The sequence below is a fragment of the Hemicordylus capensis genome, chromosome 4, assembly GCF_027244095.1.
Source record: "Hemicordylus capensis ecotype Gifberg chromosome 4, rHemCap1.1.pri, whole genome shotgun sequence".
Taxonomy (NCBI): domain Eukaryota; kingdom Metazoa; phylum Chordata; class Lepidosauria; order Squamata; family Cordylidae; genus Hemicordylus; species Hemicordylus capensis.
The window spans coordinates 103845175-103871828 of record NC_069660.1 but is presented as its reverse complement, the minus strand read 5'-3'; the positions used below and the strand labels follow the sequence as shown (position 1 = coordinate 103871828).

The window sequence follows — 26654 nt, the reverse complement described above, 5'->3', positions numbered from 1 at the left end:
GGGCTGGGGGGTTGGGCTGGGCCAGGCAGATATGTGTTTGGGCTCTCTTGAGTGGGATAGTGCTGGAGGTGTGCCTGGCAGTTCGGGGGCAGCTATTACTGTAGTGGTGGGGAATAGAAGAATTGGCGCTGGCAGAGCAGCTGGCCGTTACAGGGGAAGGGAAATCAGTAATTTAGTAACTGTTTCTACTTCCAACTGTTCTGTCAACTCTCAGGCCTTCGGGAGCAGCTCCAACGACCCACAGAGTCTGGCCTTGCTCCTCTGTAATGCCAGGTCAGTTCAGAATAAGACTGAAATTGTCCAAGATTTGATCGTGGATGAGGGAGCTGACCTGGCATGTATAACTGGGACCTAGTTGTGGGAGGTGAGTGGTCCAGTGTGGGCTCAGCTTCTCCCACCAGGTTACTCTGTCGTGGAGCAGGCCAGGGGAAGTGGGCGGGTGTGTGTAATGGCTGTGGTCCATAAGAATACCATTTCCCTTACCAGGGCCCCTGTGAGACAGTTGACTTATATTGAGTGCATATTTTTGAGACTGGGAACTAGGGATAGACTGGGGATTCTGTTGCTGTACTGTCCACCCTGCTGCCCAACTGACTCCCTAACTGAGTTGATCATGGAGTTGGTGTTGGAGTCTCCTAGACTTTTGGTGCTGGGGGACTTCAATATCCACTTTGGGGCTGGCTAGTCTGGAGCGGCTCAGGAGTTCATAGCAGCCATGACAACTATGGGCCTATCCCAATTAGTTTCTGAAACAACTCATGTTGCCGACCACGCACTCGATTTGGTCTTTTGTTCAGATCAGAGGGTGTTCTGTGGGTGGGGGATCCGGTGGTTTCCCCATTGTCATGGACGGACCACTACCTGGTTAAGGTTGGTCTCACAGCTGCAATCCACCCCTGCAGGGGTGGTGGACCTATTAGGATGGTCTGTCCAAAAAGGCTGCTGGATCCAGTGGGATTTCAAAAGGCCTTGGAGGATTTTGATGTTGGTGCGGCTGGTGATTCTGTCGATGCCCTGGTGGAAACCTGGAACAGGGAACTCAGGAGGGCAGTAGACATGATTGCTCCTAAGCATCCTTTCCGACCTGCTGCAAAAATGGCCCCTTGGTATACTGTGGAGTTGCGGGGGCTGAAGCGATTGGGTAGGCAACTAGAGCACAAGTGGAGGAGAACTCGGTTCATATCTGACAGGATTCAGCATGTGACCCATTAGAGGACTTATGTGGTGGCGGTGCGTGCAGGGGAAAAGATTCTGGTCTACATACATTGCGGCTGCAGGTTCACGCTCAGAAGAGCTACCCCGTGTTGTGAGGAGTTTGGTTTCTGCGCCTTCTTCCCAGAGTTGCTCTGTTGTGATGCCTTTAATGGGTTCATTGCGAATAAGATCTCCTGTATTCAGGCTGACTTGGACTCCACTATTTCTGCAAGGTCTATGGAGGAGGTATCCAGTGATCCCGCTTGCAGTATTAGATTGAATCAGTTTCAATCTGTGACTCCTGAGGATGTGGACAAGCTGCTTGGGGCGGTGCAGCCTACCACCTGTTCTCTAGATCCTTGCCTGATTTGGCTGCTTCTATCTAGCAGGAAGATTGTTGGAGATGGCCTAGTTAATATCATTAATGCATTGCTCAGGGAGGGTAGGGTGCCTCCTTTTCTGAAGGAGGCAATGGTCAGAACACTCTTAAAGAAGCCTTCTCTGGATCCCTTAGCAATGGACAGTTACAGGCCAATCTCCAATCTCCCTTGGTTGGGCAAGTTAATTGAGAGGGTGGTGGCCAATCAGTTCCAGGCAGTCTTGGAAGAAACTGATTATTTAGACTCATTTCAAACTGGCTTTAGAGCTGGCTATGGGGTTGACACAGCCTTGGTCGGCCTGATGGATGACCTTTACCAGGGAATCAACAGAGGGACTGTGACTCTGCTGGTTCTTCTGAATCTCTCGGCGGCGTTTGATACCATCGACTATGGTATCCTTCTGGATCGCCTGGGAGAATTGGGGATAGGGGGCACTGCCTTGCAGTGGTTCCGCTCCTATCTCTCGGGTAGATTTCAGATGGTGGAGCTTGGTGACAGTTGCTCCTCAAAATGGGGGCTGTTATATGGAGTCCCTCAGGGCTCCATTCTGTCACCAATGCTTTTTAATATCTACATGAAACCGCTGGGTGAGGTCATCAGGAGGTTTGGTGCGGGGTGTTATCAGTATGCTGATGACACCCAAATCTACTTCTCCTTTTCATCTTCAGGAAATGTCACTCATTCTCTAAATGCCTGCCTACAGGCAGTAATGGGCTGGATGAGGGATAACAAATTGAAGCTGAATCCAAGAAAGATGGAGGTGTTAATTGTGGGGGCTCAGAATCTGAGGGGTGTGTTAGAACTTCCTGTGCTGGATGGGGTTACACTCCCCCAGAAGGAGCAGGTGCGCAGATTGGGAGTACTCCTGGACCCAGGCCTCACCCTGGTATCTCAGGTGGAGGCCATGGCCAGGAGTGCTTACTATCAGCTTCAGCTGATTTGACAGCTGCGCCCATTCCTTGAAGAGGATGAGCTCAAAAAAGTGGTGCATCAGCTGGTATCCTGGCTTGACTACTGCAATGCGCTCCACATGGGGCTGACTTTGTATGTAGTCTGGAACTGCAGAATGCGGCAGCCAGACTGGTCTCTGGGGCAACATGGAGAGACCATATTTTTCCTGTTTTGAAACAGTTACACTGGCTGCCAATATGTTTCCAAGCAAATTACAAAGTGCTGGTTATTACCTTTAAAGCCTTGAATGGCTTGGGTTCGAGTTATCTTAGAGAGTGCCTTCTTCTACATGATCCCCCCGCAAGTTAAGGTCATCTGAGGAGGTCCGTCTCCAGCTACCACCAGTTCGTTTGGTGGCGACTCAGAGGTGGGCCTTCTCTGTAGCTGCTCCTGGGCTGTGGAATGCACTCCCAGCAGAAATCCGCAATCTTAACTCTTTGTTGACCTTCAGGAGAGCCCTTAAAACCTATCTGTTTGGCCTGGCCTTACAGGGTTTTTAATTAGTTTTAATTGTTTTAATATTGTAACCTGGTTTTCAGGGTTTTAATTGTTCTGATAGTTTAATTGTTTTATTATGTTTTAATTGTTAATTGATGTTTATAGTTCTATTTCACACATACATACATACATAATATTTATTCGGTCATTTGACCAGCAGTTTTACAAATACAAACATTTCAAACATGAACTAAACATTAGAACATGTTTTGCAGGGAAAATAACAATATTTTGCCACAGTTCTAATTTTAACTTCATCGCATAAAGAAAATAAAAACCTCAATAAGACATCATCTTCTCTTCCATTGAGATTTATCAAGCGAGGAGAAAGTAACTTTCCTCTGGCTTCATCATAAAAACTACAATGTAAAAAGGCATGTGCTATTGTTTCAACACAGCCCATGTCACAAGGACAAACACGATTTGCCATAGGAATTCCTGCATATCTGCCAAACAGGACTGCAGACGGAAGAATATCTAGGAGAGCTGGTCTTGTGGTAGCAAGCGTGACTTGTCCCCATAGCTAAGCAGGGTCTGCCCTGGTTGCATATGAATGGGAGACTTGATGTGTGAGCACTGCAAGATATTCCCCTCAGGGGATGAAGCCGCTCTGGGAAGAGCAGAAGGTTTCAAGTGGCTTCCCTGGCTTCTCAAAGATAGGGCTGAGAGAGATTCCTGCTTGCAACCTTGGAGAAGCCGCTGCCAGTCTGTGAAGACAATACAGAGCTAGATAGACCAATGGTCTGACTCAGTATATGGCAGTTTCCTATGTTCCTATGTTCCTGGCCAGTGTCATGGCTCATCTATATTCAGGAATCGTAACTACCCGAAGATAGAAGGCCAAATTAAATCCACTCAGTTGATCACCCAAGAACAGTCTTTTGGGTATCTGGGAGATTTCATACTGCAGCTCAATATCCATTAGGCATTGAATAATTTGGGTACGAGCTCTGTCGTAACCGAGCTCCTGTATAACCTCTAATGAGTATCCACATCGGGCCAGCTTATCAATGGCCTCAGTATGCAATCTGAATTTAAAGGAGTCCTGTTTTATGAAAGCAACCAAACCCTCCTGCAAAAAATAAATTTTTAACCAGTAAAGGATAACAACTCTCATGTCTGGAGCCTAACCATTCCAACCTCTCTTCTCAGAGCCACTGTGGGGGCACATCTAGGAACAGCCAGTACAGCTCTTAAAAATTTAGACTGCAGTGCCTCCAATGGATCAAGGTTTTTAACTATGCCCAACTGAGTTCCATAAGAAAGTTGAGGCAAAACCTCTGCCGAGAATAGTTTAACCACGGCTGGGACATAGGATGCACCCTTAGTATAGTAATAAGAGAGTATTGGTTTAACTACTGGTTTGGCCTTTAAAATTGCTGAGTCGAGGTGAGGTTTGCGTGAACAGGAAGAATGAAATAATACTCCTAAATACCTAAAGGGCTTAACCTGCTCTATCCTATGTGAGCTTATTGACCACCAGTGCCCTCTGGGCTGGTTTGCAAAAACCATAACTTTTGTCTTATGGTAATTGATCTCCAAGTTCTCCTGAATACAGTATTTATCTAACAAGAGGAGAGCACGCTTTAGGCCAATTGGTGTTAGCGAAAGAATCACCATATCATCCGCATATAGTAAAACGGAGACATGCCTAGTTGCGATCTTGGGAGGATGCATGGAAGGAGAGGAAATAAAAGAAACTATAGAATTGATATAAAGGTTAAATAGCATAGGGGCCAGTATACATCCTTGATGGACCCCTCCATCTGAAGGGATTGCAGCGGTCAGAGCCCGCAGAAGTTGTAACGTACCTTTAGAGTGGAACCAGAATATAAAGTAAAAATTAACAAAAGCAGTCTTTTCTTGATACCCATATCCCAAAGTCTTTTCCAGAGTCTTTCACAGGGGATAAGGTCGAACGCTGATTTTAAATCAACAAAAAGGCTGCGAACAGTCCTCTATGTGGCTTCGTTGAATATTTAGCCAACAGGAATCGAAGAACCAGGGCATGATCCAAAGTGGATGTTCCCTCTCTAAAGCCCGCCTGCTCTAGAGCCAGGATATCACCTTCCTCAAGCCAATCTATTAGCTTTAAGTACAGACATTTAGATATATTTTGCTAATTGTGCTTAGCAAGCTGATTGGGCGATAGTTTTTTGGATCGCTCCTGAGTCCTTTTTTATAGATTGGAACCACTTTAGCTACTTCCCACTCATTTGGTATTAACGCTGTTACATCTATAGCTGTGAAGAGAGGGGAAAGGAGCGGGACCCACCAGCTCATATTTGCTTTAAGAGCCTCTATAGTGATACTGTCAATTCCAGGGGCTTTCCCAGAGGGGAATGAATTAATCAGCCTCTCCACCTCTGCATGTGTTACAGGGGGCCACGCTGGAGTATCAAGAGTCTGGAGTTGCTGTTCAAAGTCAGTGCTACCACTGGCTTTGATAGCTGGTTTCTGATACAGCGTGCGAAAGTGAGCTTCCCAGATTTCAACAGAAATACATGCTGGAAGACAAGGTGTTGACTTATTTAATGCAGGGGTCACCAATTTCCAAAACCTGATCTGATTTCTCTCCTTAGCTGCCTCTATCAAGAGTTTCCAGCCCTCTTTGACTGATTCCTCCTCTTTCCTCTTAATTAGTTGTTTATACTGAGCTTTCTTTTTTGCAACCTCCACTCTAGGAAAGCTACCAGGGTCAATAGTAAAGCTTTTAAAAGCTCCCACCAGTTCCTTTTTTGCTGCCTGACATTCTTTGTCATACCATCGCTTGGATGGAAGTCGGATTGGGTGCATAGACTCCATATTAGAATTTGACATAGCCAAGAAAATACAATTCACAATATTTTCATAGGAGCCAAGGATGTCTTCCATCTGATGGACGGGGGATAATTTTAAAATCCGATCCCGCCATTTAGACATCTCCGCAGAATGCAGTAAAGCAGAAACTTGCAAAGCACTATTTTTTGTCCCCTTTCTACCTGGAACCAAATTTTCAGTATTTCCACTGGCATTTACACAGTCTATCCCAGATGTCCGGTCAGTTACCCAAAAGCAACACTCAAGGGGGAAATGATCACTTTCAGGGCGAGAGTTATATTTCTGTTTTAATTGTTACTGGTTTTAATGGTTTCTGTTTTAATTGTAAACCACCCTGAGCCATTTTGGAAGGGCAGTATAAAAATCAAATCAATCAATCTAGGAGAGACCATATTACTCCTGTGTTGAAAGAACTACACTGGCTGCTGATAGGTTTCTGGGCAAAATACAAGGTGCTGGTTATTACCTATTAAGCCCTAAATAGCTTAGGCCCTAGGTATTCAAGAGAATGACTTCTTCTCTATGCGCTCCACCACCTGTTAAGATCATCTGGAGAGGTTTGTCTGCGGCTGCCATCAACTCATCTGAGGGCTACTCAGGAAAGGGCCTTCTCCATTGCATCCCTGGACTTTGGAGTGTGCTCCCTTTTGAAATAAGAGCCTGCCCATGTCTGACAATTTTTTAAAAGGCACTGCATACACATTTATTCACCCAGGTTTTTAATTAGATTTATAGTTTTAATATTTTTAATACTGGGTTTTAAATGTTTTCAATGATTTTAATTGTTAATTGATTTAATGTTTTAAATTATTTTAATTGTAAACTGCCCAGAGACACAGGTTTTGAAATATTTTAAATAATAATAAGAAACTAGATAAGAAAACAGATCACTATGAGGCTGTTATCGACACTTTTTACTGTTGGGTATCCCCCAAACTGGATTCGATTTCCAAAATGTGCACTAAGTTTTGAAAACAATGTGCATTAAAATGTGCACACTCTAACTTTATTACATATACTCTTTAACGTGATACATCTTTATATTTACTTGTTTTATAGATTCTGGACCGAGTCTTGTACATCAAAATGTAAATTACAGAAAGACAATAGAGGCTGTCTGTGGCAAGAAAGGATTAAGAAGAAGAATTTTCTACAGCCAAGAGTACTGCAAGTATGAAAACATACTTTTCTTATATTTACTCATAAGGCAACGAGCCTGAATGGACAAACTATGGGACTGCCATCTGCTAACAGCAAAGAAGTGTGCCCCCTTAGCCATTCCAGATCAGTGTGTTAGCCCAAACAAAATACTATTATAGAAGACACCAACAGTGCCATGACTTATGTACTTTAGTAAACATTTCCTTAAAAAACATGCGAACTATCAAACTACGTACATGATTCTTTCTTTCAGTGAGCCATCTAATTCTGTCTACTTGTCACACAAAATAATCCTAAATTAAACATCAAATGACCTTTTTAATGAGTAAAAGATATTAACATAACTTACAGATCTTTTCCATAAAACATGTAAACTAAAACAAAATCCAGCAAACAGTTTGGTGCTCCATTTAGCATGCCAGCTGAAGGCACTTAAATACAGAAGCTGAGAACAGAAAGCAGCAAACATATTTGCAGATAATATCCACTTTGAAGAACGTGGATAGAGTCAACAGGCAGAACTGCCATAAATATATACCCAGAAAGATACATGCCCGTCATTTCTTTTGCTATATTTTGTTAATATTCATTTACAAAATATTAACGTATCCAAAAATAGAGCTGCTGCCTTTGCACCAATTATTTAAGACAGCCACAGCAAACCAGTTGTCAATGTTAAGTTGTCAATGAACTGTTTTAGGTAAATAAAGGTAAAGTGTGCTGTTGAGTCAGTGTTGACTCCTGGTGACCACAGAACCCTGTGGTTGTCTTTGGTAGAATACAAGAAGGGTTTACCTTTGCTTCCTCCCGCACAGTACGAGATGATGCCTTTCAGCATCTTCCTATATTGCTGCTGCCCAATATAGGTGTTTCCCATAGTATGGAAAACAGATCAGCGGGTATTCGAACCAGCAACCTCTGGCTTGCCAGTCAAGTAATTTCCCCACTGCGCCATTAGGTGGCTCTTTGTTATTTCTCAGTTGTTTGGATTGGGCTACAAGATGCTACCGAAAAGCCCAAACAGTTCTTAATTACCGATGTATTGTACAAAATTGAAAACTTATTCTTCAAGTCTGGTGTTTCTATTACGATACTACAATAGGAACAAAATGCCACTTGCAATTGTGTGCTTCTCCATGACTTCCAATGTCTGTGTTCACTGGTGGTACAGTACCCATTCCTAACATTGTGTGCAGAAGCCATGCTGGAGGCTCTCCAAGCAAGCTTGGTTTCTGTAAAGAAGTGCAAAAGCATTGCATATTGTTAAAAATGCTGCTGTTAAACATTTCCGTCTTTCAAATAGACAGGTTCTTTGACTCTTAACTTGTCTTTAGTAAGTCCTCTTTCAGGAATTCCCACCCATTTTGGGATTAGTTTTTCCTAGCTCCTCTGGGCTTACTGAAATAAGTTTTTCTGAAATTCTAGTTAAATGTTTGACTTATGCTCACCTTTAGCTCTCTATAAATAGAATTCCAGCATTACATGGTCACTTTCCCCCAAAGTTCCAGCTATTTTAACCTTATTGATAGCTTTTCCATGATGGTTAGAAGCATCAAAGATTATCTTCCTTCCTTCGCCTTCTAAAGAGAGGAAGTTGTCAGCAAAGCACATCAGAAACTTGGAGATCTGATGTTTAAAAGAATTTGACTTCCAAAGGTTATCAGGGTAAATCCCCCACTATTATTTAAGTTCTTGCTTCCTTGAAACATCTGCAATTGTTTAAGAAGAGTCTCAGCCACATCCTCTCTTAGTATGGTGTTCTGTAGTAGACTCCAACTACAGTGTTTATTTCCTTCACTATTCATTTTTACCTAGATGTTCTCCACTGTGCTACCACATTCATTCTCTTAGACTGCTGCACAGGTGTACACGTTTTGACCCATCACACTACTTCCCTGCCCTTCTGTTCCATCTATTGTTTTTGAACAAGTTATATTTACTCCGTATTTTTTTCGTTATTAATTGAACGAACTATTTCAATACAGTATCTATTAACTTCTTCTATATATTAATAACTAAAGTGCCCCAGGCAATCATTTCCAACATCAAAGCATTTAAATATGCTCTCTCTCAATGCTTGCTCAAAAAGATGATTCTGAAATGAGAAGTGTCTAAAGCACAACATTGCTGAAAAATATTTAGAAGTGAGCTGAACTATTGCTCAGCTAGTAAACACAAATCTAGAATCACCAACTTCCTTTGGTCAATTACAGAAAAACGCTGTGCAACAGCCAAATTCAGCTTTCTGGTTCAAGTTTAATAACTAATTAAAGCCAGAAGCCTTTCTCCAAGCATCATCAGTGCATGATTCTGTTGCGAAGCAAAGGCATCAACTTGTTTGGTTGAAGCATACTTAAACCAAGGCAGCAGTCAAGACTCATCAATCAAACTCTTGCTATATACACAACATGCCTCCCTTCCACTGTGATTTGGCAGAGGGGCACATTCCTGCTGCCTTCCAAGGAAGTATAGTTGGCAAGACTACAGAAAGATCATCATATAACAAGAAGAGATACTTTTTTAAAATGAAAACAATGCAAGCGTGTAATGAACATGTTCCAATCTTTTCAAACAGAAAAGAAGTGTGAAGAGATCTAAATAAACCTAAGCCACTTCCAATATGTTACTGGCCTTAGGATTTATGATTTGATCTCTCTCTCTCAATAACATGTTTCAGCCTCAGTTCAGGATAAGGACTCATGCTACCTAAGCTAAATATTCTACTACCTAAGCTATCTAAGTAAAATATTCTTTATTTCTAAAGGGTCATCTTTCTTTATATCACATGTTTGCAAAGAGAACAAAAGTACTTAGTTTCCAAACTCCTACTCAGTACTAGAGAATGGTTCTGAAAATTAAAACACTCTTGTCACTCTACAAGAGGATATATCTTTTATACAAGAACTCAAAATATCTTTTATACAAGAACTACTTCATAAATGGAAGTATAATTCAGCTCTTCACAGGTTTCCTAGATCCAATACTTTATTTTAGCATGAACCCATTTCATACTGTATAATTGAAATGCTGCTTTTTAGTTACAAGTAAAATCTCATATAGGTTGATTCAAAATGCTTCACAAATACATTTTATATCAACTGAAACATACCTGATGAACTTTATTCAAATGCAAGAAGGCTGGGCTGACTGATGGGCTTACAAGATGGGGTAAATTCATGGGAGCTCCAACAACTGCTTTAGAAGACATAATAGGTTGCCATATTAATTACAAGTATACATTTGTGCCTATGTTAAAATAAAATAATGAATTTTCCCTTCCAATAATTCTGCATAATTAAAAGGAAATAACTAGGCATCACCTCCAGTGTTCTAATATTTTTCATCTTTGTGCGGAATGAATTTTGTTCTGCGTGGCAGTATCATGGCTGTGTGTGCATATATATATATATATTCAGAACAGAGCCTTCCTGATTAAACCTGAGCGGGATCTAAAATTAATTGAGCGGACATCAAAAAAAGTGTGAGTGTGCATATATGCACATGCCTTTTTTGTCAAAGACCGTAAATAAAGTATGATGATATATGCACACGCCTTAGAGGAAACACTGATCACCACCACCTTCTTCATATGCCCAGAAGTCACTGACAGTTCACAGAGGCTCTGCTTTTATGCTTGGTATCATTCAGGCAAAAGTTAAAATTTTGCTTTGGTATAGCTAGGTGGCTTTCCTGTCCATACCCACTTGCCTTGGTGGAAATGTAAAGAGAACTGAGCTACTATAGGCTTGATCTGGAGTTGTGCAAGTAGAAGTCTCCTCGCAAAGGATTTCCCACTCTAGTCCCTGCATCCCCGCCCCCTCAAAGATCAAGGGACCCTCCCCTTCAGAAAAAGTAAGGGGTTGCTTCATGGGGAGAGAAGAACTGCTGAAAATCAGACGCAGATGCACCTTCTTCAAGCAGAGCTTCTACTCCTGCAAGATACCTCTGATTTTCAGCTGTTCTCTCCCACTCCCCATAGTGCTCTGCACCCCCATCCCATGCTCTTCCTGAGGACCCAGCAACCTTCCAGAGAGGATTTTGATACAGTTTTTGCAAGCTGGCACCAAATAATGGCACACACAAATTATGGAAGCTTATACACTGTCATTCTAACTTCTGCTGATGGGGTCTGAACTGACTATCATCATCCAGGGAAGACATTTTGAGGTTGTGGTGGGGAGCTCAATGAAAAGGCCAACTCATTCTGTGGCTGCAATGCAAAAGCCATATTCTATACTAAGGTTTTTTTTTAGGAAAGGGGTGGAAAGATAAGACTGCTAATACTGTCATGCCTTTATCTAAGTCTATGGTGAAGCTACATTTAGAACACTCTGTGCAGATATGGTTCTTACATCTTAAAGTAGATATTGTACCCTGGAAAAATGACCAACACGATCAAGTTCTTAAAATCAGATCTCCCACACCCACTTTCTGCATGACTGGATCAAATTCAGGTTTACACACAACTATCTGCTGCCATTATATTAAGTTTCACCCTAATCATTTGTACAGTACCTTTTCTTTACCACTAAGCAAGCACAAAATAACTTCCACTCACCAAGGATAAAAGGTGGAATATTCCCAAGTCATAGGATATTACTTGCAGGCTGTCCTGAGCCCTAATAATTCGTTTTAGAACTTAAACTATGAAATTAAAGATTTGGTCAGGCTACATTCTTGTATAAATTATAAAGTCAGAGATACTAAAAAAACAGGTTGCTTTCCTGTAACAAGTAATCTGGTAGTGATCCACTGCAGGCATAAGAATGGGATCTGCGCCTGTGTGGGATCATTCAGGCAGAATTGACTAGCTCCTTGCAGTGCTTAGTCCCGCCCTCTCTATGTGGTGCACTTGCTTAGCTTGGCAGGCTAGCGTTTTCTCCTCAGTTCCTGAAGGACCGACATTTGGATGCAATCATTGTGTAGAACCAGTCCACAGTCCAATAAGGTAAGTAGTAGTGCATGTTTTATAAACATACAAGTTGTTACTTCGCATACTGCAGTGGGGTCGGCGGGAGGGTCTTATGACTGCAAAGGATCACTACCAGATCATTGGTTACAGGTAAGCAACTTGTTTATCAGGATTGTGATCCGTTGCAGCCATAAGAATGGTTGACTAGTGAGCTGTGAGTCTGGAGGTGGGTGAAGTATGCTATGGAAATACCCTTGAGCACACCCTTCCCGAAACTGGCCTGCACGGCATTGCAAAGGTCCAAAGCGTAATGCTTGATAAAGTACGCTCAGAGGACCAGGTAGCTGCAGTGCAGATGTCCTTGGGCTTCATGCCGGCCATATGGGCCGCAGAGGTAGAATAAACCCTGGTCGAGTGGGCCCGTATAGTCCTAGGTGGTTCTGCTTTTTTATGTTTGAAGGCCAGAAAGATGAGTTCCACAATCCAATGGCGAAAGTCTTTGTCTGGAGATCTGGCAACGTTTCACCTGCCCCTGTAACCTACAAAGAGGTGCTTTGTCTTTCTACAGGGCTTGTTCAATTTCAAGTAGAAAAGGAGAGCCCACCTCACGTCTAGAGAGTGCAAGGAACACTCTAGGGCCGTCGCTGGATTGCAAAACAAGGCGGGTAATACAGTGTCGATGTGAAAGACAGTAACTATTTTAGGTCTATACTCAGGGTCTAGATGAAGTACCACCTTGTCCTCATTAAATTTGGTGTAAGGGACATCAATGCAGAGAGCATTTAACTCGCTGAGCCTCTGAGCTCATGTTATGGCCATGGGCTCAAAGGCAGCCACTAACAGAGCAGACAAAATGAGGGACAAGCTCCATTGTTCAGGTTGTCAAGACATAAGAACAGCCCTGCTGGATCAGGCCCAAGGCCCATCTAGTCCAGCATCCTGTTCCGCACAGTGGCCCACCAGATGCCACTGAGAGACCTTCTAAGAAAAAGAGTCCAGGTGTGAGAATACCATCCTCCCATCCCATCTGGGATGTTGGGCAGATATAGCAGCCAGATGAAACTGGACAGAAACATTGGCCAACTGTTGATGTTTCAAAGTTGTAAGGTATTGGAGTACCTGGCGAGAAGTTACGGAGTATGGCTGGAATCTGTGTCTGTGCATACAGCCGAAATCTCTTCCACTTACTGTTATAGTTTATAATTTAAGAGCCTATCCTCCAGGCCAGGGATTCTCAACGCTGGGTCCCCAGATGTTATTGGACTTCAACTCCCATAATCCCCAACCAAAGGCCACTGGGGCTGGGGATTATAGGAGTTGAAGTCCAATAACATCTGGGGACCCAACGTTGAGAATCCCTGCTCCAGGCAGTCAGGTTGAGAATCTTGAGGTTGGGATGATGGATCCTGCCGCCTTCTTGAGTCAGAAGACTTGTGTTGTGGTAGATGCCTGTGGCAACCCCTCAACAGTCTGAGTGCCTGTTGAAACCCTGGCTGTCGGGACCACCAGGGAGCCATCAATATACACTTTGCACCTTCTTGCAAGATTTTGGCCAGGACTCTATTCAATAGAGGGTAGGGTGGAAAGACGTACAGAAACTTCTGACACCAGTAGAATTGGAAGGCATCTCCTTTGGGGTTGAGGCCGACGCCGGCCCTCGAGTAATACTGGGGGCACTTCTTGTTCGTTTCTCTGGAGAACAAGTTGATCTCTGGAGTGGACGAAGCCCGGAAAAATGGCTGAAGATATGTCCAAATGATTTCCCACTCATGCTAACGAAGAAGGAGTTGCGACCTGCTGAGGTGATCTGCCAGAGTGTTGTCCAGACCCGTGATATGGTTGGCAGTCAGGGTTATTTTGTTGAGCAATGGCCCAGTTCCAAATCTGCAGGCTCAGCATGCACAGGGAGCAGGAGACGGTCCCTCCTTGCTGGTTTAAATATGTGTTTGCTGTAGTGTTGTCTAGACTGATCTGTACAACCTTGCCAGCAAATGACGGTTGAAAAGACTTGAGGGTCTAGAATACAGCCAGCCGTTCTAGGAAGTTGATGTGCATTTGGCATTGACTTGGGGACCGAAGTCCCTGAGCACGAAGGTTTCCACAGTGTGCCCCCCAGCCCGGCATGGAGGTGTCTGTTGTGACCCAGGCAGATGGTTGGGGTACTTGGAAGGGGACCCCCTTGAGAAGGTTGGTCTCTTTCGTCCACCACTTGAGTGACATCAGGATAGAGTCTGGAATAGTCAAACACATTTGGGCGCTGTCTATGTTGGGTCAGAAACCAAAGTTCCAGCCGTTGCAGACTCAGTCTGGCGAAGTGAATAGTGGAATTGCATGAGGCCCACCAACCTCTGTATTTCGTGCACTTTCTGCTCGGGGTGCTCCAGGAAGGTTGATATCAGGTCTCTGATCCACCCAAGGGGAGAAAAGCGCTTTGTGCATCCGCATCGAGTATGGATCCCGTGTAAGCAATGTGCTTTACTGGTTGAACTTTGGAATGTTTCCAGTAGACCTGGTGTGGAGGACCCAGGTATCCCACCAGACTATCAAGTGTGGGGAACAGCCCTCTAGTCCTGACTCCTTCACTGCTGCCACCAAGTGGGCTTTGGGTAAGGCTGATTCCACTGCAACAGCCCTTCCAGGAATTCAAAAAACCCAAACCAAACCTTAGTAGAGTGGAAAGGCCTATAGGTATGGGGTGGAGACAATAAACAAGATCTATTATATTAACAAGGAAGTTTTTACTAAAACAAAAGTTCCAGTTAAAACATTACTTTACAGAAAATCACAAAATAATACTCGCAGAGCAAGTCAGGGTAAGTCACAACCTGGGTTTTTTTTAACACTGCTCTGTTCGATACAGGCTGTCCTTCAGAATCTCTCCCTTTACTTTCTCTGGCTGGCTGGGGCGTCTTCTTTGTTCAAGGGACAGCACAGGTCTGGGGCTCAATCCAGCCTGGCTATTCTTCCACTTTCAGTGCTTTCAGCTTAAAAGTCCTGGCTTGCTGGCTGGGCAACTCCAGCAGTTTCCAGCAACAACCAGCTCTCTGCTTCCTTAGTTCTCTCCCAGGTTTCTTTTGCCAGCTTTTCTTTCCAGGTTTCTCTCTCCAGTAGCCTTTTGCCAGCTCTTCTTCTGCAGACTCTCTCAGCCTGCCTCAACTGGACTCCAGCTCTTTTTAGCAGAGAGCTCCAGACTGAACTTCTCCAATTCCACTGCACTCAATCCCTTCAGTTACTTAGTTCAGCCAATCAGAACTCAATAGAACATTCCCTCCATAATTTAAAATCATTTCCCCCTCCAAAGCCCAACTGATAGGTTTGCCAAAACCAGAAGTGAAACAACAAAAGCAAAACTTAACCTTTACCCTATACAGAGACCAACTATGATACAAAACACTTTTACAGGGAGAAGGGGTTTGTAAGCACAAAAATCAATACAGGTTTAAAATTCATTTAAGTGGGCTTTTTTACAAAACACACACTAGGATGTCTAGGCCTCATTCCTTCACACCTGGATACCTAAGTCTTCCAGAAGGTGTAGCACTGTTGTTACATGTGAAGATAACTGATGCTCTATGCTTCCTGTCAGGAACCAGTCATCAAGTATGGAAACAGAACTACTCCTGCGACCAGAGGTGCACCACGATCACAGCCATGAATTAGGTGAACACATGGGTTGCCGTGGCCAGTCCAAATGGAAGAACTTTGTACTGAAATACCTGCTGACCCACCGTGAAGTGGAGGTACTGTCTGCGATTTTGTTGAATCCCAACATGAAAATACGCATCCCGAAGATCCAATGTCACGAACCACTCCTACCCGTGGAGGAGAGGAAGGATGCTCTGCAATGTTATCATGCAAAATCTGTGAATGTCCACATGACAATTTAATTGTTGGAGATCTATCATTGGTCATAGGCCTCCATCCCATTTCGGGACCTGGAAGTAGCGGGAGTAAAAACTATGCCACTGGTCTGTCCACCAAACAGGCGATATCGTCCCTGTGTCCAAGAGAAACTGAACTTCTTCCATCAGAACTGGGTAAGCTGGGGTATACTTGATGCCGCTGAAGGATGGCCGGGACAAGAATTCTATTGCATTGCCTGTCTGGACTATCCGTAGGACCCAGCGGTCCGATGTTATGTTGCACCATGCTGAGGCATGACCTGCCAGCCTGATGTTGGGGGCGGCGATGATGGAAGGTAGCAGAGGAGTCGATGGGAGAGACTCTTGAACTATGACATTCGGTGGACTGTCCTGAAAATCAAAGATGCTGCTTGCCAGTATTGTAGGGGTTGGGGCGAGAGTTCTGGGTGTTCCTCACCTTCTGGTTATAGGGCTTTCTGTTAAAACACTGGTATGGTTTACGAAAGTCCCACTTGTCTGTAAGCATATTGTCTCCTGCCAAATTGGTGGTATTTGGAAGTGTTAGGCTATGAAGAGGTTGAAAAGGTTCGTGCTGTAAACTTGTAATACTTAATGGATTCCATGGTAGTATCTGTAGTCTCACAGAAGGGACCATTCCCATCAAAAGGTAGATTTTCAATTCAATTCTTCATATCTGGCTAAGTGCAGTGGCACGGAGCCAAGCGTGCCTATATAACATGATGGCAGTAGTCATTTTGCAAGACTCAGTCTCCGCCAGGTGCTTAACATTGCTGAGCTGTTGCCTGGTCAGGAGGGTAACCTTATTTTAGGTATCATTAATTCTGCAAGCAATTCATCTGGGGAGAGATAATTTTGCTCCTGATGTAACTCATCACAAAGGGAATGGGGGTATTTTGCAAAACAGGCTGTGTAGTTTGCAATTTTTATTCCCAGGCACGAGGTCAAATAAGTGTTTCAGCACAAAGTGTCCAATTTACAACCCTCTTTATCTCCAGGCGTCGTGTAGCGCCTGCCAGATTTGGATGACGAGGAACAGTCCACCACAACAAAGTTGGGCAAAGGGTGTTTCAGTAGAAAATTGTACAGAATCAGGACGATAATACGTTTTCTAAGCATTTGTAGGTAGGAATGGAAGTTTGAATAGATGTCCAAGCTGACTTTGCAACTGTGGAAATCACTGGCAGAACTGGCAGGTGTACTGGCTGAGTTGGGACCGCCGAAGCAAGATACTTGTAGATGGGGTCGTCTACATTCTGAGTTTTCTTTTTTAACTGCAGATCTAGGGCAGAGGCCATCTGGGAAATGTGCTTATGATAAGAACGCATCTCCTCATCAGGAGATACATTATCACCCAGCATCATCTTGCTAGGGGGATCATCAGGATGCTCTGAACAGGTTGTGTCACTGGAGGTTGAAACAGACTCAATCATCTGTCAGGATGACAGTACAGGGTCCCAAAGGGAAAGAATCCTTGTTCTTAAGTACTGTCTGCATTGTAGCAGAAGTGTTAAGTGTTATCGTTTGTGTAGGTTGTGACTTTTGAGGATGTGGTCTTGGCACATCAACAGTTTGTCTTTATGCATGTCATAACAGGATGGTTAGGTATTGAGGAATCCTTTTCCGTTCTCAGAGGAGTGGCCTGGGTCAACATCGAGATACCCATCAGGGTTGGAATAAGGAGAGTTGTGACTTGTGTTGACATCGAACCTGCGCAGGTCTCAGCAACTCCGGTGGAGGAGCCATCTGTGTAGCAATATGGACCACTGACTTCGAGGATTGATGAGTTTTCCAGAGTCTATAGTTCTGATAGTTGGAGGGGAGTCTCTGGGCACTATGCTCAGTCTGTAAGGCAGCACCTTCTAGCAATGTTCAAGTCAAGGCTTGAGTGGACACAATCAGTAGATACTTTCCCTTGGTGGGGATAAGTTTGCGCTTGAAAAGTTTGAAAAGCTGACAGTGTCAAGTGGGTGAAAATTCGAGTCAGAGACAGAAAATTTGAGTCAGAGACAGCAAGATTCCCAGAGTACTCGGTACCGAGAAAGTCATGCCCTCCTCATTGATGTCGAAGCCTTGGCTTACAAATCTGTATTTTTAAGGAAATGGAGGCCACCAGGGTGCTATCAGTGGAATCTAGCATGTGGGTCACAGTTTGTACAGTCCCCTGTTCTAGATAAAGTTTGGTACCGTCAGCTTCCATTTCGATAGAAATTGGAGAAGTTGTAGTCCGAAGGGGACGTTGGGCACGGAGTTTAATGGATGGAGATGGTGTTTGTGCAAGAGTCACAGCTGGCTATAGAGAATGTTCATGGCCTCGAGTGGTCGGTATTGAAGTCAATGTCGAAAGCATCCATGTCAGGGCTGGATGGTGAGTCACCGAAGAGGGGGAATAGAGCATCACAATGTTTGGTGTTGATGGGCGAGACCAGGAGGAGCTCAAGACCAACTGCAGGGCCATTGGTGAATAAGTTGCCCGTGAAGGGGTTGATCGGTCATGATCAGTCTTGGCACCCTTGTCATGGTACATCTTGGAGCGTGGCTCTCCTTCAGCATCAGCCTCCCAATGTCGGGACTTATGCTGCTTTTGGTGAGTCGAACCAGAAGGCGGCTTCAGAGTCTTAAAAGTTGCCGACATGGATGTCGAGGCAAGCACCATCAAGGTTTTAGACTGAACTGCGGCAGATCCTGACACTGATCCCAATGTCTGCCTCGATACCGTACCCAATGTCGAGGGTACGGGGGTGTCCACCAGGGACCCTGGCATCGGCGTCCCGGGGCACAAGGCATCATCGTATAAAGCGGCCTGCAAACCAAGGGCTCCGTTTTTTTCTTGTTTGGTGGGAAGAAGTGAGGCAAATTTTACAACTAGAAGTGTTGTGGCCCTCACTGAGACATAACAAACAGAGCTCGTGGTCATCCACTAAGGTGAGTTTAGAGCTGCAGCGGACATAACGCTTGAAAGTTTTCTTTTTCTCCATAATAAAGAAACAAAAGACTGATACTCAAGTTAAGCAAGATCCAGGCAGAGATAGATAACACAGTCCGAAGTAGTTAGCTGAGAAGTCCTGCAGATCGTTAGCCAAGTTGAAATAATAAAGAAAAATAGTCAGATCTGTTCAGAGGTCAAAATAGTTATAACAGTCCGTTTTATCTCTCTAATTACAGAAAGTCTTTCTGAGGAGTTAGAGGTCTGAGGTGCCAACACAATGGCGGTCAGAAAGGAACTGAGGAGAAAACACTAGCCTGCCCAAACTAAGCAAGTGCACCACGTGCAGGAGGCGGGGATAAGCACTTCGAGGAGCTAGTCAATTTTGCCTGAATGTTCCCACACAGGTGCAGAACCCATTCTTTTGGCTGCAATGGATGAGGATCCAGATGTGCACTTAACATTTACAACAAATTATTGTGATTTTAATTATTGCAAGCTGACATTACTTCATGCTGTGAAAATTGGCAGAGTAGACATTTTTATAATAAAGAGAATTATCTAGGACCCCCCAAAAGATGATTTAAGTCAATAAGAAAAATGAACACATGCAATACGTATAGCTCTGGATATGCTTCCTTCTTTTCCCACTCCTAAACTGAAGCTGTTGCATTACTAAATCACCAAGGTGGAGGTTCCCTTCCACTTCCAAGTATATAAATATATATTTAATATGCTTACCAAGTTTATTAGCACATCCACGTAACTGGGGTTGGAACAACATCTGTAACATTGCTGGGCTATTTAAGCTTTTCATAATCTGCACTGCATTTGGCTCTGGAAGTAACCCCTTTCTGCTGTTCCTCATCTTGAATATAGGAAGAATAAAGGAAAAACGGGCTCATGATAAAAGTACATTCTGTAAAACAAAGCTTCATGCAACTGTCTGTGTGGTCACAAATCAGACCAACACATGTAGGCTACATCTCAGACCCTTCTAGAATTCACTCTTCACCAAATATATTGAAGCCAAGGGCTGACAGGACAGGCAGCCCTATGTTTCCTTCCCTGAAACTTTTTTAATTCATTCTGCAGCCGCCCTGCCACACAACACCATTGGGACTCCCTTTTATGTTGTGCAGCAGCTTCAACAGGTCCCCAACGCTGATGTTCTGCTGTGAAGAATGTCAAGCTAGTAAGTGCACATGTGCTTTTTAAGATAGGGATTTGTTACTGTAGGGAATACTTCTCCAATAACATTTTCAGGTGAGCAATCTTGTTTTTTTAAAATTATAGCTTCTGTGTAGTCCCACATGTGGTTCTCTGTAGTAGTGCTCTTCCTTTGGAATGCACTATCAAGAGCTCCACCCTGCTCCTGTATTAGAAGGCTACTGAAGATGGTTTTATTTAGGCAAGCTTTTTAAATCAGTGGGTCATATTGTTTTGGCTTTTATCTCTCAATGTTTGTGGTTTTATTCTTCGTATCATGTGCAGTGTTCTTAGTTTTTATACGATATGTAGCACATTATTATTTTTGTTTTATCGATAATTTGAATTTTGTAATCCGCCCTAGAACTTTTTGTGAAAGTTGTGGAATATAAGTTGTTTATTTATAAATAAATATCAGTAACAGTAATCTCAGACAATCTTTTACCAATCGAGTCTGGAATATGCGAAGTATTAAACCAAAGAGTTTAAATGAAGTGCGGCATCACACTGCACTCACTGAAAATAGTCAAAAGGCAAAAATTAAGGAGACAGCTTAAGTATTTCACTAGGTTAGACTATTGCTCAAAACTTTCCATAGCTTCATAAACCTCCATAGTTGCCAACCCCCCTTTCCTTCTTTCCACATTCTTGTGTTGCATTTCTTTCTTAATTCCTTTTTTTTTTAGCCAGATCCACTTTATACTTTTGGGAGAAATAGAGCACAAGTATACTAGATAAAGTAGTTCAGATAGTACCAACTGCAGGTACAATGAAGGGGGGATCAACAATCATGAGCGCTTGATGTCAAGAAGTGTCCAGTCTGACTCAGAGCTCCAGGCCAACTGTTAGACTAACAAGGCAATATGCAGGCAATAGCTGCCCATGGCTCCATACTTCTTGAACTGAGGACACTAGTTTTGACTGGGAATCCCAACTATTCTTTATCAGATAGGACAGCATGCTGTTGTCACTTCTCTGAACTCAACTCTGAGAAAGGAACATTGGTCTGACCTGTGACGGGTCCTTTTTCACCGTAATCGGAGCCCATCCTGTAGTTAAGGGTATTTCCCACATGCCTCTAGGATAGATAGGAAGTTTCAGCAGCCAAGATTTCCTGTGTGACTAGGCAGCTCCCAAATCCCAAGTTCCAAACTGTCTGGTGGAAGGATGCTGCAAATTTATCTGTAAGTGGGGAAGAGCTCTCATTCTAGAATTAGAGACAGGTTGAGTAGTTAGAGTAGGTTTGTACTTCAGAGTCACAAATGGAGCTGTGGTTGTCCCAGTGATGCAACTACTCCCATCTTTATCAAGTTTATTTTATTACCTTTCCCTTTTTAATCTATCTATTTATTATTATTATTTTGACTTTTTCTTTCAACTTCTGCGGGTGAGGCTGGATGGGCTCCGATCACGGTGAAAAAGGACCCTTCACAGAAAGACCAGTGTTCCTTTTTCCACCGTAACTGGAGCCCACCCTGTAGTTAAGGGACGTATCAAAGTTCTGACGCACACAGCCCCAGGCAGGAAGCAGAAGTATTCTCAACTACTTGTTGGAGCACTGTGCAGCCATGGGCCTCCTGCTCAGTATGGAAAGCTGAGATCTTATAGTGTTTTATGAACGGGGAGACGGAGGCCCAGGTCGCTGCTTGACAGATGGCCTAGAGGGATGCCCTGGCTTGATGTGGATGCACTTCTCGTTGAGTGTGCTGTGATGCCCCGTGGCACGGGGATCTCCAGTGTGTTGTAGGCCAGGATAATGGTGTCCCTTATCCATCTTGACAGTGTGACCTTCGTCACCTTATTTCCCAGCGTAGCATGGCTGAAAAACACGAATAGGGCTTCCGATTTTTGGAATGGCTTCGTCCGTCGTATGTATATGCGTAGGGCTCTTCTCACATCCAGGGTGTGCCAGCTTTGGGCAAAAGGAGGGTAGCACCACCGACTGTGAGCGATGGAAGATCGAGTTGACCTTGGGCACGAACGTCAGGGTCCAGATACAGTAACACCGCCTCCTCCTGGAATATGCATAGCTCTTTCCAAACAGATAGGGCACCCAGTTCAGAGACCCTGAGCACGGAGGTGACCGCCACGAGGAATACACCTTCCCCATGAGCACTCTGAATGGAGCCTCCTTGAGGGATTTGAAGGGCAATCTGGTGAGTGCATTGAGGACTTTGTTCAGATCCCAGGTTGGGAACCTGTGAATTGGCAGCGGGGCCAGGTTGGTGGCTCCCTTCAAGAAGCATCTAATGCAGGCCTGCTCAACTTCGGCCCTCCTGCAGATGTTGGCCTACAATTCCCATAATTCCTGGCTATTGGCTGCTGTGGCTGAGAATTATGGGAGTTGTAGTTCAAAAACAGCTGGGGGGCCTAAGTTGAGCAGGCCTGATCTAATGTGTGGACGGAGAAGCATTGAGCCCTTTGAGTTTAGCATGTGATTTCATTGTGGCGTTGTCCATGTGGATGCACACGTGGGAGGTGTTTGATGTGAACGTGCGGCAGGAAGTTAATCAACACGCGTATCGCTCTGAGTTCTAGAAGGTTGATCAACTTCTGCTCTCTTGGATGCCATCTCCCCTGCACGAAGTGATCTCGGAGGTGGGCTCCCCAGCCCCCTAGACTTGCATCTGTGGTTATTGTGACTCTGGTCAGGATGCTGAATGGGAGGCCCTGTGATAGGGATCTGGATTTCCACCAATGAAGGGAGACCCATATTCTGAGAGGGACCCGGAGGCGTATCTGCGTGTGTGTCGTGATCTCCTCTTCCTATGGTAGCAGAAACCATTGTAGGCTGCGAGAGCACCACCTGGACCAAGGGGTGCACTCTATGCACACCATCATGCAGCCCAGTAGCGTGGCCAGGGTCATGAGGTGGGCCGAGCCCTCTCTCAGTACTGTATTGGTGAGAAGGGATATCTCCTCCCTCCATTCCAGAGACAGGGAGTTGGACCCCCTTGCTATGTCAAAGATTGCTTCCAGATGCAGAAGCCTCTGAGTGGGAATCAGGTGGCTATTTTGATGGTTCACCATAAAACCGTGTGTCTGAAGGAGGGCAAGTGTCTGTTGCACATCTCTATGGGCCCTTGCAATGACAATGATGGGATGAGCAGATCGTCTAGATCAAGGATTCTCAACGTTGGGTCCCCAGATGTTATTGGACTTCAGCTCCCATAATCCCCAACCAAAGGTCACAGGGGCTGGAGATAGGGATGTGCACTGAACCGCGGAGGCGCAGTCCGCCGCCGGGGTCTTTAAGGGTGGGGAGGTTGTATTTATCCCTCCCGCACTCCGTTTTCTTGCAAAGTTTTTGGGGCAGCAGTGTTCCTCCCTGCTGCCCCTGCTGTTGACCGGAAAAAGTGGAAGTAGCTGCCATGCATGTGCCTGCTGCCATGCGTACATGTCACACATGGCAGCTAGCTCCGCTTTTTCTGGCCAACAATGGGGGCAGTGGCAGCAGGGAGGAATGCTGCCACCCCAAAAACCTTTTTTAGAAAATGGAGCGCGGGAGGGGGGGGGAAGCGGTGGGAGGGGTAAGTACAACCCCCCGCCCTTAAAGCAAGACGTCCCCCCCCCACGCCAGACCGAGCCACGTTCGAACCGGTTCAGAGGCCTCTAAAATGGCCTCCGGACCGGTTTGTGCACATCACTAGCTGTGGATTATGGCAGTTGAAGTCCAATAACATCTGGGGACCCGACATTGAGAATCCCTGGTCTAGATAAGGATGGATGCAGACCCCCCGGGTTCTGATGTGTTCAATCAGTGCTATCATGATCTTTGTGAATACCCTGGGTGCTGAGGAGAGACCGAAGGGCATTGCCTGGTACTGGTAGTGCCATCTGCCGAAGGAGAACCTGAGAAAGCAATGATGGTCTGGGTGGTTCGGGATATGCAGGTAGGCCTCCGACAGATCAACAGATGCTAGGAATTCCCAGTTCCTTATTGTCTCGTTGATGGTTCCAATGGACTCCATCCTAAACGAGCGCTTCCTGATGTGCAGGGCTCTGAGATTCAGCACTGCCCAAGATCCATCCTTCTTTGGAACCAAAATTAACAGTGAGTATACACCCTGCTCTGCCTCAGTCATAGGCACTCTCTCTATTGCAGTGATCTGGAGGAGGTGCTGGATGGCCTGTGTCATCTGTTCTCTTTTTTCCGATGAACTGGGCACAGGGGTGGTGATGAATCTGTTGAGGGGAGGGGATGAGAGCTCCAGGGACAGGTCCCTCAAGACTGTCTGGAGTACTCATTGGTCAGAGGTGGCCGCTGACCAGGCTTCCCTGAAGATCAGGAGCCAGCCTCCGACCGGGGCATTGTCATTGCTTTCTCTGTTGGAAAGAAGAGGAATGAAATTGCTTGTTGAACAGCTGGTGGTCTGTGCCCCTGGGTCACTGCTGCCAGTGGGCACGTCTTCCTGGCCTTTGGTTAGAATATCTGTAGTTACTAAAGGAACTGCTGGAGGAATAGTTCGATTGTCTGAAGGAAGAACAAAAATTCTGGTGGCAAGCCCCATTCCTAGATGGCCTGCGGTGTTCCGTCCTGGCAGATGGGATCGCCTTTTTCTTATCCCTGGTTTCCACAAGTACTGGTTCCAGGGATTCCCTGGACAGTTTGGTCCCTTTAAAGGGTGCTGAGGCTAGGTTCAGTTTGGACTTGGAGTCCACCTTCCAGTGCTTCAGCCAGAGGCAGTGCCTGACCGCTACTGCCGAGGACATGGCCCTGGATTCAGTCCAGGCTAGAGTCTGCCATGAACACCGCCACTTTAGCCATCTTGTTGATGCTTTGGCACAAGCTTGGTGTTCTCAGGCGGGACCATTTGGGCCTGTTCCTTGGCCCAGAGAACCGTTACCCTGGCAAAGATAGAGTTAGTCACTGATGCTCTGACTACGTTGGCCAAGGCTTCGTGGGTCTTTTTGAGGAGAGACTCACATTTCTTATCCTCAGGGAACTTTAGGTGTTCCTCCCCTTCTTTACTGACTATGGATCCAGATACCAGCTGTGCGATCGGAGTGTCTACCATGGGAGGAATCAGCATGCTGGTTATCTCCTTAGGGAGTGAGTATAGCTTGTTATAGAGGTGGGTCATTGACTTATATGAAAAAAGTGTATTCCATTCCTCCGACATAGTAGAGAGAGAAAGTTGAGGAAAGGGGACTACAGGTGTGGCATTGGATGTGGAGGGGAAAACCTCCTGGTCCAGGCCCTGGTTGAGGCTGGGGCCTCAAGGGAGTTCACCGCATTAATTGTGTGTCATGCCTTAGCCAATAAGACCTCTACATCTGATGAGAGGAACAGACAAGTCGAGCTCGCTGCCTCCCGGGGTACTTCCCACTCCTCAGATATCTCCCGCTCCTCTGTATCAGAGGAGGTAGTATCAGACCTCTCCAGATCCTTGGGCCCAGGGACTGGAACCGATTCCCTTCTGGCCCCAGTAGGGGTAACTGTATCAGATATCTCCAGATCCCTGGGCAGAGGAGCTGGGGCTAGATTCCTTGGGACCATAGGGTCCCAATTGGGTACTCTTTTGTGGGTTATATCCTCTGAAGAGGAGGAGGAAGAGGACAAGCGGCGGTGCCTTCTCTTTCTAGACATGAGGGTACGGGGGAAGAACTGACCCCTCTCTCCCTCTGGGATGGCCCTTCTAATGGTGGCTGCGTCTGGGGAGGAGGAAGGGTCTCTGCTGTGTTGCGTTCTGGTAGGGGCCAGGAGCACTCTCCCCTCTGTAGGCAGCGATGGGATCAGGGCCCTAAATTCCCTGGTAATGAACTCCCTCAGCCACTCGGCCCTGTCCTCCAAAATGAGAGGATTTGCCATGCCCTGCCCATTCCCAGGGTTACTCACAAGTAAGGGCATGGAGTTGCTGTCCAGGACGTCCTCCAGTTACCCCTCTGTGGGGGTCTCAGTGGCGGGTAAGGGAAGGACCTCACTGCCCCCGTTCCTCACAGGCATGGCACTCACAGAGCTAGCAGGCAGCCAACTGGTGCCAGTCGGCCACATGTACTCCTTGTGCGCCCCTTGCCACGTCGGCCGCATTTTCTCCTTGGCTTCTCTGGTGGCCCAGTAATCGTGGGGATGGGACCCAGCGAGGCTGCCACTGCTAACAGACCACCTGGAGTAGAAGGCTCTAGCTGAGCCGCGCAAACGGCAGCTTGAGTGTCTTCCGATGGCTCCTGGAAGCGCAGGGCTTCTCCGAGCCAGCCACAGCGTTTCTTTTTTCTTGGATTTCTTGGGCTTTTTGTGCTGTGCAGCTCTAGCCCCCATAAGGGTGGCAAACTTAGCTTTATCTGGGGAGTGGGCTTCAGCCCGCTGCTCCCCCTCCAACAACGAATCCATCAGGGCTCCTGCAATATGGGTATGCTCCATGGGCAACTGAGAGAGGAAGGTAGGGGGAGGTAGTGGAGACCGAGGCAAGTGGAGAAAGAAGCACAGAGGTACAAATAAACAGGGCTGAAAGGCAAAGGAAGTAAAGTTTAGTAAAGTTGCTGGAGGAGCTCTCACAGTTTGCTGCTGATCCTGATGCAACACGAAAAGGAACTGAGGATTTGGGAGCTGCCTAGTCACACAGGAAATCTTGGCTGCTCAAACTTCCTGTCGATCCTAGAGGCACGTGGGAAATACCCTTAACTACAGGGTGGGCTCCGATTGCGGTGGAAAAGATAGTCCCCTTGCATGTGGGCTATCATCTTGCACTGTGAGAGGAAGCCTCAGGTTCAGATCAAAGTCT

General features: G+C 45.5%; 1 protein-coding gene across 6 annotated transcripts in view; it reads right to left on the bottom strand.

Annotated features, from left to right (window-relative positions):
* Positions 1–26654, bottom strand: part of RAVER2 (ribonucleoprotein, PTB binding 2) — a 64367-nt gene that overhangs the window by 18812 nt on the left and 18901 nt on the right. For 4 of the 6 annotated variants that reach the window (XM_053243275.1, XM_053243270.1, XM_053243273.1 and 1 more), the window contains 3 exons: positions 19465–19591; positions 10114–10199; positions 8125–8236 (listed from right to left, as the gene is read on the bottom strand). In XM_053243275.1, the coding sequence (XP_053099250.1) occupies positions 8125–8236; positions 10114–10199; positions 19465–19591 (325 nt within the window). The remainder of the gene's footprint in view (positions 1–8124; positions 8237–10113; positions 10200–19464; positions 19592–26654) is intronic. The other 2 variants (XM_053243272.1, XM_053243274.1) reach the window with 1 other exon arrangement.